This window comes from Tiliqua scincoides, chromosome 6, assembly GCF_035046505.1.
Source record: "Tiliqua scincoides isolate rTilSci1 chromosome 6, rTilSci1.hap2, whole genome shotgun sequence".
NCBI classification, from domain to species: domain Eukaryota; kingdom Metazoa; phylum Chordata; class Lepidosauria; order Squamata; family Scincidae; genus Tiliqua; species Tiliqua scincoides.
In genome coordinates, this window is record NC_089826.1 from 22,165,438 (window position 1) to 22,175,932 (window position 10,495).

The following is a 10,495-nucleotide window of genomic DNA, read 5'->3' on the forward strand; positions in this document are numbered from 1 at the left end:
GATGCCAGGCCTGGAGATGAGGCCTGGCTATCTCCTGACATTCACAGACCACCTCCGATGCATGGGTCCATCAGACGATGTCATGGGGCTTTGCCCTGCAGTTTATCAGGATTCCCCAAGAGTGTTTTTGGCCAGTCCTGGCATCAAGGGATCTGGTGAAGCACCACAGAAGTCCATGGCCATCAAACATCCCCTAGACATCAGAGCTATTGAGATGGTGCCATTCAAACAGAGGGGAAGGGGTATATTCGGTTCTGTTTTTGGTTCCCATAAGAACAGGGACTTGAGAGCCATCCTGGACCTAAAATGGCTGAACAGGTTTTTAAAGAAAAGAAAGTTCAGGATGGAGACCTGGAGGTCTATAGTGGTGGCCCTCGAGAAGCAGAACTTTCTCGCATCTGAACGCCTGTCTGAAATGCACCTCCATTTCCCGATCCTGCAGCACCACTGCAAATTCCTGTGCTTTTGCTGTGGCAAGTGTCACTACCAATACAGTTTGATGCCACTTGGTGCAACTGCAGTACCTCAGGTCTTCACCAAGATCCTGGTGGCCCATCTGCGCCTTCAGGGCATTCCACTGTTTTCTTACCTGGACGCCCTCTTGATCATGTCTCCCAGGGAATCTCAGGCCATAGAGCATGTCAGGATCACCCTAGACTGTCTCCAGGATCATGACTTTGTGATCAATGAGAAGAAGAGCTTGCTTGTCCCCAACCAAGTGGTAGAGCACCTAGGGCTTCTGATCAACACAAGGACATTCTCAGCTTTTCTGTCTGTAGAGTGCCTATAATCACTGTCCCAGCTGGTTAGAAGGACAAGGGAGGCAAATGAGATGGACCTCATGTCTCTGGTCAGGCTACAGGGGCTCGTGGTGCCATGTCAGGACATCATCCCATGGTCCCAATTCAGATTACAATCTCTTCAGGCTCTCCTCCATTCTAACCTCCATCAGATAGAGCCCAGGGTTCAGATCCAGATCAAGATCCCAGAGTACCTGAGGCCAACAGGGAGGCTTATCCAGGGGGCAAGCCTGGGGATCCCACCTTGTATAGTTATCACCACAGCCATGAGTCTGATGGGTTGGGGCACACATATGGATCAGAATATGGTACAGGGAACCTGGACTGGCAAGGCGAACAGGAACAGTACGAACAGGCTGGTGGTACTGAGGGCCATCTGCTTGACCTCACAGAGGTTCCAGGCAGTGATAACAAGGAGACATGTGCTAATCAGGACAGACTTGATGACTGCCAAGGCCTTTGTTAACCGCCAGGTAATGCCTACCATCATTAAGGCATGCCAAGGCAAAACACAAGAGGTCACCCAGCCCCAAGGCAGACACAGAGCCTTCTTCCTCCTCTGATGAAACAGATTCATCCCCTCCCCCCTAAACTCCCCAGGTGATGAATGCCCTCTTCCCTCTTACAGAGAAAGAGGAATTCCTTACTTGTGAGTCTCCTGTTCTGGGAAGAGGGAGGGAGGCATTCAGCCCACCACTCTATCCTTAGCCTGTCACAGCACCATCAGCACATGCAGGGTGGTAGACAGGACAACCAGTAATGGGGTAAGCAGCCAGGCCTTTTCCCCTGTTACTCGTCATTGTTAATTGCCTGCTTTCTCTTCTCTAAGTAATTTTTCTCTTTGAGCATTTGACCACAGGTTTTCTGCGGTACTACAGGAAGCAAAAGAGGATTCCTGATTTTCTGGCTCAGTTATGCAGACCGCTGACTGGGAAACTCTCCCCCTAGGAGGAGACCAAATCCAGTTTGGCCCTGCCTCTTGCAGTGGGAGGGATTACCCATCAGTGATGAATGCACCCCTCCCTTCTTCCCATAACAGGAGATTCACAGATAAAGAATTTCTTTTTCTGTTTTGTTATCCTTAAATAGGAGATTTCAGTTTTAAAAAAATAACATTACACACTGCAAACGTGTGCCGTTTGAGTGAAAAGGAAAGAGAGAAGCTGCACTGTGTGCATATAAACTCATTTGAATGCATACAGAGGTTCTCTGCGCTGAGGCTAAGGCACTGTAGTATTGGAATAGGAAATCAAAGTGATCTATCCCATGACCTTTTGGAGTTTTACATATGTTAGTCTTCACAGCCTCCTAAAAATCAACTGTCCTAAAAGCCTAGTTGGCATTAGATCTGCAAGGTACAGAAGCGGAACTCCTCCCATAGTTTTTTGCTTAATGTTATAAAAAGGACTGCTTTAGCTTTAAAACAAGAGAGGCAATTAATTCCAGCAACCTATTGATTTTTATTATTTAACTGATTTTAATTCTATCCAAAAGTCTCAGGGCAGGTGACCACATAGCTAAAAACTGACAGAACTCTTTGCAAACTATAATCTAAATATGCATAACCCACAAAACTGATATCCCTATTCTAAAGTAAGCGGAATTAGGTATATCTCTGTGTTTTTATTCATTTGGGAGGCTTTCTTTTTTGTAAATGATATTGCCTAAATTCCATTGGAAAGTGTTTTGTGTTCTCACATACTTATCTCTGTCTTATGTTACATGTGGCTATGTCAAGTTGTGCAGTTCTGAAATGGTTTTAATTGCTGTGACGTGGCACTTGAAATTGCAGCTGTCCTGTCTAGTGCAGCTGTCATCAAAGGCCCTGGATTACTCTTTCCTTGCACCCTTTTTTCAGCCCGCAGAAAGCATGACCACATATATGTATTCACATTGTTCATGATATGTGATTAGATGTGACTTTACAGTGGTTTCCATTGAAGTACAGTTGGAAGTTTTGTGGCCTGATCCTTTAGCTTGTTACAGAAACCACAGGTTCTTAGTAAATCACTGCAAGCTTAGTGTTAGTCCAGAGCAGGGGTACCCAAACCCCGGCCCTGGGGCCACTTGCAGCCCTTGAGGCCTCTCATTGTGGCCCTCAGGGAGCCCCAGTCTCCAATGAGCCTCTGGCCCTCCGGAGATTTGTTGGAGCCCTCACTGACCCGATGTAACTGCTCTCAGCATGAGGGCGACTATTTGACCTCTCCCATGAGCTGTGGGATGAGAGCTCCCTCCTCTGCTTGCTGTTTCACATCTGTGATGCAGCAGCGGCAGCAAAGGAAAGGCCAGCCTTGCTTTGTGCAAGGCCTTTTATAGGCCTTGAGCTATTGCAAGACCTTCATTCATTTATATAAGTTCATCTTTTATATATTCATTTATGTAAATTTATTCAAATTTGAAATGTAAATTAATTCTTTTTTCCCTATGTAAATTAATTCTTTTAATTTCCCTATGTAAATTAATTCTTTTTTTACATAGTGTCAGAGAGATGATGTGGCCCCCCTGCCAAAAACTTTGGAAACCCCTGGTCCAGAGTATCAAAATCCTGGGAGTGTGCATCTCCCTCAAGACAGTGCACATGTGCTGGTGAAACTGTCTCAGTGTCAGCAATGTGTGCACATTGGCTATGCAACACACTGGGCATTGTCACAGATACTTGCCCCCTCATGCGCACAAAGGGGCCTAAGTGCTCCCTGGGCCAGCGCAAGTCCCTTATGCCGGCGCAGGAGGGTCTCAAACATGCCGTAAAGCACATTTGCACCTCCTCTTGTGTTGGCTGGACCAGCACAGGGACGCTCACAGGCCCACGGAAGCTGAATCCAGCCTCCATGCTGATGTGGAGAGGTAAGGCTCCGGGGTGGGGGAAGGGCAAGCAGTTCCAGGGGGAAGACGGGTGGAGAATGGGAGGCAGGGCTGGAACCTTGCAGTTATGCCAGATCCCAACCCTGTTCTCCAAGCAGCGTGGAGCTACTCCAAGCCACTCTGTTCTTCTTGGACTTGCGTCACCTCCTGAGGTGGCACAGGTCCAAGGAGACCCATTGGGGCTGTGGTGGCTTACCCGGGGATAAGGGGAAGAGTTTCCCTTTGCCTCCAGCTGAGCTGATTCTGGTTCCAGTTTTGCACTGGATACAGCGCAGGCCTCCTGGCCTACCTGTTCCAGCTCAAGATAGGATTGCACTGTAAGGCATTTCTCTACACTGGTGCCCATTGCCCTGTCAGCTGTCTCAGTTGCCCTCTATTCCCACTTGTAAGTGCTCAAGTTCCCAGAGCACTCATATCAGGTTATCTCTTGAGGAAAAAGGAGGTAATGAAGTCTTTAACCAGACAAGCAGTGTCCTCTTTAAATACAGAAAAGGGTTTATTATAGGAAAAATGACAAAATGCACATAGAGAAAAAGATAGGCATACAAAAGAAATAACACCGCTTTGTGTTTTTAGAAAAGCAGTATAAAAATCTCTTAAACAAATAAATATAAATCTCTCAAATAAGAAATCAAAAATATTATTAATTACATGCTCTCTGCTCTAAGACATCCAGTTACATAGGATGAAGCATAGACACTTTCTCCTCAAAGTTACGTATTATACTTTCATTACCAAAGTTCTGGTCGTCTCGAGGACTGTAAAGTCTGCTGACCAAAATAAGCATGCCACCTCCCACCTAACTTACCATTTTTATGGGAAGTTGGAATATTGGGCTTCAGCCTTTCTCATGAGCTAGTCCAGGACCATGAAAACCTAGATCTTCTTCTGAGTTATTTCAAGGGTGTGGATTTAATCAATGGGTAGGTGCAGTTAGAACCCAGTGGGGTACCACGTGTCATTGTTGCCCATTGGTAGTTTGGCCAGCCAGACTGGCATTCCTCACATCACTTCTGAATGGGTTGTCTCAAGGTATTAGCAAGTCCTCTGGCTTGAGTGGTATGAGAAGGAAAAAGTTCATGATGGAGGCCTGAATCAAGTGGGTATGAGGTTCTATTGTGGGCAAAATGTTTGGCTTTAACAAAGGGTGAAGAATTCTTGTTCACCAACAGGCCATAAAATGATGTCCACCAAGGAAAAAGAACAGTGAACAAGAAGTGCACTGTAGAAGGATTACACATAGTAAACACCATGCCATGAGAGGCCATATACTGCCACTTAGATGTTGGCTAGCTTGCATTAGCAGTCTCTTCCATGGACTTCACAAAACAGTGCGTTGGATCTATGTGGCAGATATCTTGATCACAGAACGGCTGTTTTACACCTTATTCTGGAGTAGGCATGTCCAAACCTCTGCCTGGGGGACAGATGCCCCTGTCTGGCCCATGATTAGCCTCTGATTCCCTGAGAGCCTCTGGCCCACTTGACCAAACACGACCAGAGCTGTGCTCCAGTCACCTCCAAAGGGTGTTCTGAGGGCCAGGGAAGCTCTGCCCTCTGAGGGTTGGAGAGGCCCAAAGAACACACTCAGGGTGTTGCCTGTGATGTCCTGGTTTTGAGGTATTTACTCCTGTATATTAAGTAAGCTGCTTGGGAGTTTGGGGAATGGGGGTCCATTTGAGTGTGTGCTTTATTTCTGTGCCATGTGTTGGTGCTTGGTGAATTCCTGGAAATTTGAACCCATTCGTTCATCTAAGTTCCATCTCTAATGTATTTGTTTAAATTTTATATTTACAATTTTTTTTCTGTCCCTCAATACCATGCCAGATATTTGATGTGGCCTGCTGGCCAAAATGTTTGGAGACCTCTGTTCTAGAGCAGAGTTGAATGAATGAGCCCATTCATTCATTTATTCACTCATCTATCTCTAATTTATTTATATAAATTTTATATTTAAATTTTTTTCCCGGCCCTCAACACTGTGCCAGGTATTTGATGCAGCCCTCTGGCCAAAATGTTTAGAGACCCCTGTTCTAGAGTATTGTGTAGGAAATCCAGGGGAGTTATTCTGCTTGCAGTATGAGACAGTACAAGAACTTGCACAACCAATTGCACAAGTGGAAGCATAACAATTGCTGTAGAACCTACCTGTCATAGCACTTTATGAAATGCTTATGCAAACATTTGTGAACAAGTACTATTGGTGATTGACTGCTGGTTCTTTGGATCTCACCCATGTCATTCAAAGATCACGATCTAGAACCTGCTGTAAATGATCCATGATACTATAATAGGCAAACTTTGGTCCATTTTTGGTGCTTTAGATAGTTTCCTGGATAGTGCTATTAAATAGCTGTTTTGGAAGTATGTAATGGAAGAAGCTTGTGATTGTTGCAATTCTTTTTTTCATTCTAGGAGCACATGGTTCTTTGCAGATTTGCTGATCAGACAGCTGTCCAACTTCCCCCTGAACGCAGGCAAATAGGTATGCTCCTCTATAGAGCAGCTGTTGTGTAGATTATGTGGACTATACTTGGTGATATGCGTGACTTACTATATATGGCAGTTCTGGTATGTTTATCAACACAGCATTAAAGTCCTGATTTCTCAGAATACACCATGGGCATCCTTAGATACAGTGAAATAGTTTGTCGGTGGTGTGTATGAATCCAGGATTTAATATAGCATGTCAAAAGCCCCATAAAGGAGATGAGGGAATCTGTGAAATGTACTGATGACGTCTCTGATAATTTTGGAGATGGCGTAATTCAGTGGCTAAGATTGCAAGCTGTGAGCTGCCAAAATTACTGTTCAATTCTCCCATTAGCCATGAACTAATTTGGCACTCTTAGGCAAGCCACTGTTCTTTCAGCCATAGCCTTGGTTTTTGTAGAAAGATGGGATATACACATTTTAAATAAAATCAGTTCAGCCAAGCTAATGCATGAGAAGGAGGGGAGAGTCAGGGCAAACAGGAGACAAAATAGGTGTGGTGTAGTGACAGAATGGTTACAGAATGCAAGGTTGCCAGGAATAAGCCAACTCAGCCTAGCTGAAATGTGCATTTGCAATATTGAAGGATAGTTTCTGTGGCGAAGAGTCCAATAGGAAATACTGAGGGCTTGAGATAATCTTATCTTTTTCTCTCTCTCTCAATAAAACTGGCAGAACTTTAAAGTCACCACTGTAGCTGAAAGGAAATTGTGTGCTCAGGGTCACAGCTGTGGGTTAAAGAGGTGTCACTCTACCATATGGGAGTGGACATTTTTTTCCCAGTACGTTGGTGATATGAAAGGAAATGTACCACTTAGTGAAGGGTGGGACGGGTGGGTGGAGATGAGTATCAGAGTGTCAACTCAGCGTTTTGAGTGAGTTTGATGCTGCAACACTTTATGCTGCTTTTTCATTCAAGGATCCAGAAAGAAGAGCAGAAATTAGTGAACTGCAAAAGTTTTTTCTGGCATTTTGTACTTTTTGTTGTTTCTTATGAAGTTACACTGTACTTTACTTAGGCTTTTCTGCTCCATTAAAAAAAATCTCTTCCAGTTCAATTGTTGTTCCTCACCTTTTAAACTGACTAATGGGTGTGTGGTTGGTGTGGATTAAGTTTTGTTTTCCAGTCACTGGGGTGAAGGTCAGATCAGATTAGCACTAAGCACATGTTCTCAAGAAAACTGGATCAGAAATTGAGATACCACAGAAGGGGTATTTAGAATTGTCAAACTATCATCCCTTTTTTCCTTTATACTTTACTTTACTTTATAAAGAAGGCATTTTTAAAGATGATAGTAAAATAGACTATTCAAACAAAAATGTGTTTTTAAGAACATAATGCAACAAACTTCCCTTTCTCTCCCTCCCCATTTCTTGTCAGCTTTCATCATATAATGATTATTCAGATAAAAGCAAACAAATAATACTGAGTGTATAATCTCTAATAGATATGTGCTTTTATGTCTAATAACGCTAAATAAACAGAAAAAGGACCTTTGTAACAGGATTTTCAGTTTAATTTTAATAATGACTTGTATTAAGAATGGGAGTTCATTCTTTTTTGTGTGTGCAAATTTCAGGCTTCATTAGTAATTCCAACTTTAAGTTTAGATGTTCTTGCCTTGAATGTAATGGAATGCAGGTCTCTTGCTTCCATTTCTTCCAACATTGTGCAGTTAAACATTATCTTGAGGAAAGCTTTGGCAAAATACAAATTACTGCCATAGCTGCACAGAAGAAGTGATAACATATTCTTAGAAGAGTTTTGATGCCCATGGTCATTTTTGAAAAGTTTGTCCTTTTTCCTGAAGAGGAAACTTTGCATTGCCCTGTAATAGTTTGCTTCTTCCACAAAAGAGAAAACAAAATATACATTCTGAATTTCACTGGCTGCCTCTTTGCTTCTAAGCAAACTTCAAGGTGCTGTTGGTGGTTCTCCAAAGGGGGAACATTGCCCATTAGCAACTCAATCCAATCAAAGAAGTACATCGGTGGAACATGCATTCTACCTGTGTAACCTCGTTTACGGCCATTGCAAACACGACTAGGCCAGTGTGCGCGAGCTGGTTGCCACTGTAACTGGCAAGCAGCCAGCTCTGCATGCCAGTGGACACCTCTCAGAAGAGGTAAGTTGGTGCAGAGAGGTTGAACAGGGGATGGGTGGGCAAAACGGGGAACTGATGTGAGGAGGGTGGACCAGGCCAGGGGGAGGGATCAGTGGCAGTGGTGCACACCAAATCCCACCCCCCTTCCCAAGCCTGATCCACTTCACTGATCAATGCAGACTTATGCCAGCAATTGAGCTGGCACAGATCCAAGTTGATCCATAGTGGCTGCTGGGGCTTACCCTGAGGAGACCTTCGGCAGCCACATTCCCCATGGGATGCAGAGAAAGCCGCACCTTCACCAGGGAGTTAGATAGGATTGGACTGTAGAATTTTAAGCTGAATGGCTGTTGAACTGCCTGTACTGACCGGTATTATGCCTGACATGATGCAAAAGTGATATTTCATTCACGTATCTTATATATGAATTCTCCATTTTTTGCTTGTTAAAAACACACAAAACGCCTTACGAAAAAATTCAACAAAAAGAACTAAAAAAAATAGTTATAGAAACTTCTCTATTTAAAAACACCACTGCTTCAGTTAAAATGTAACCACAACAAATCCTAGCAGTTTTTATTGACTTCTTAAAACATTAACGGCTCAAAGTTTTATTAAGCAGATTGGAAAGCTGTAGCCCAGTATTGCCTGTCCTGTCTGGCAGCAACTTTCCAAAGTTTCAGGTAGAGAAGGGTCTTTCTCAACTCAGCTAACTGCAGTCTTTTAAACTAGAGATGCAGGGATGGAACCTCAAGTCCTTCCACATTGTAAAAATTAGCTGTTGTCCTTGCATGCAAATGAGTATTGCATTCTGCAAATGATGAGCATGTACAAAAAGGTTCTTGATCTATACTTTTTAGTCGCAAGTCTTTCAGAGACATTTTAGCTGTACTAGAAAATAACCAAATTATTATTTAAATGGGAAATTAAATTAAAACATTAACTATGACATGAATATTAATGTGGCAAAGGATGAGATGGTTAGATAGTATCACCGAGGCAATGAATATGAATTTGGACAACCTCTGGAAGTTAGTGGTAGGCAGGGAGGCCTGGTGTGCTGTGGTCCATGGGGTCACAAAGAGTTAGACACGACTTAACAACTGAACAACAACAACTGCAAGCAAAAGGAAATTCCGATCATTGCACAATATTTACTAGAATATTGATATGATTGATGCTGAAAATCATATATTGGTAGTATTTAAATAATTATAGAGAATGTATTTGTTATTGTATTTTAGGTAAACATTGTATGGGGCTGGTGGACTTGGACCGGGCATGGTATGTGGAAGAATGCAACTATTCCGTTCAGGTGATCTCCATGGAACCAGAGACCTGTTCCCCAAAGAACAATTTGATAATGGGTGTCCCAGTTAAGTTCAAAAGGGCTTCTGACTGACTTGAATTAATCATCAGTCCTTGTTATCAAAGTCCAGTAACGTTTTGGAAAGTAAGACTGTGGCTGGGAAGCAGACATTGCACATCTTGAAATCGTTGTCTTCAGAAAAAGGAAGCAGAGAGGAAAAAACTTGGCAACAGGACAGCCTGAAAATCTTCCTAAACCCTGCTTGAAATGTGTGATTAAATGACAGCTGGTTCTCAGAATAGGAATATCCCAAAATGTTCATCTGCTCCTACGGTAATAGCAACCAATAAAGTGTTTTTAGATTTTAAAAAAAATCATTTCCTTTTCAGTGAAGATGAGACTTGCATTTAAAAAAACACACTTTGCAATGTTTTTGTGATCATAGATTCCAACAATACTAATAGAGGTATCAAACCATAGAATAAAACCAGTTGTGTTTTCCATTTTTAAAGTCTAATCGCAGGCTTATTGTGCAACCATTTACCTGCTCTCTGCAATAGATAAAGATTATACCGAAAATATTGTGGAATCCTAAGTTCATCAAGGTTTCTTTCTTTCTTTCTTTCTTTCTTTCTTTCTTTCTTTCTTTCTTTCTTTCTTTCTGTAAGTAAGTAAGTAAGTAAGTAAGTAAGTAAGTAAGTAAGTACTTACTTACTTACTTACTTACTTACTTACTTACTTACTGCCCAATCTATCCAACTTTCCAGCTCCAATGTAGCTACAATGCAGCCCCATGGTAAGGGAACACATGTTCCCCAGGGACTGCCTCTCCACCACAGGACACACCCCACTGGCACAACTGCACCAGCACTGCACCAGCACAAGTGCACACCCCACTGGCACAACTGCACCAGCACTGGAAAATT

At 42.9% G+C, this 10,495-nt stretch overlaps 1 protein-coding gene across 2 annotated transcripts in view; it reads left to right on the forward strand.

Annotated features, from left to right (window-relative positions):
• The window catches only part of GSTCD (glutathione S-transferase C-terminal domain containing), a 71,703-nt gene extending 61,640 nt beyond the window's left edge, over positions 1-10,063 (forward strand). For both annotated transcript variants that reach the window (XM_066632115.1, XM_066632114.1), the window contains 2 exons: positions 6,078-6,147; positions 9,505-10,063. In XM_066632115.1, coding sequence (XP_066488212.1) covers positions 6,078-6,147; positions 9,505-9,662 — 228 coding nt within the window. In that variant the 3' untranslated portion in view covers positions 9,663-10,063. The remainder of the gene's footprint in view (positions 1-6,077; positions 6,148-9,504) is intronic.
• The last annotated feature ends 432 nt before the right edge of the window (positions 10,064-10,495 follow it).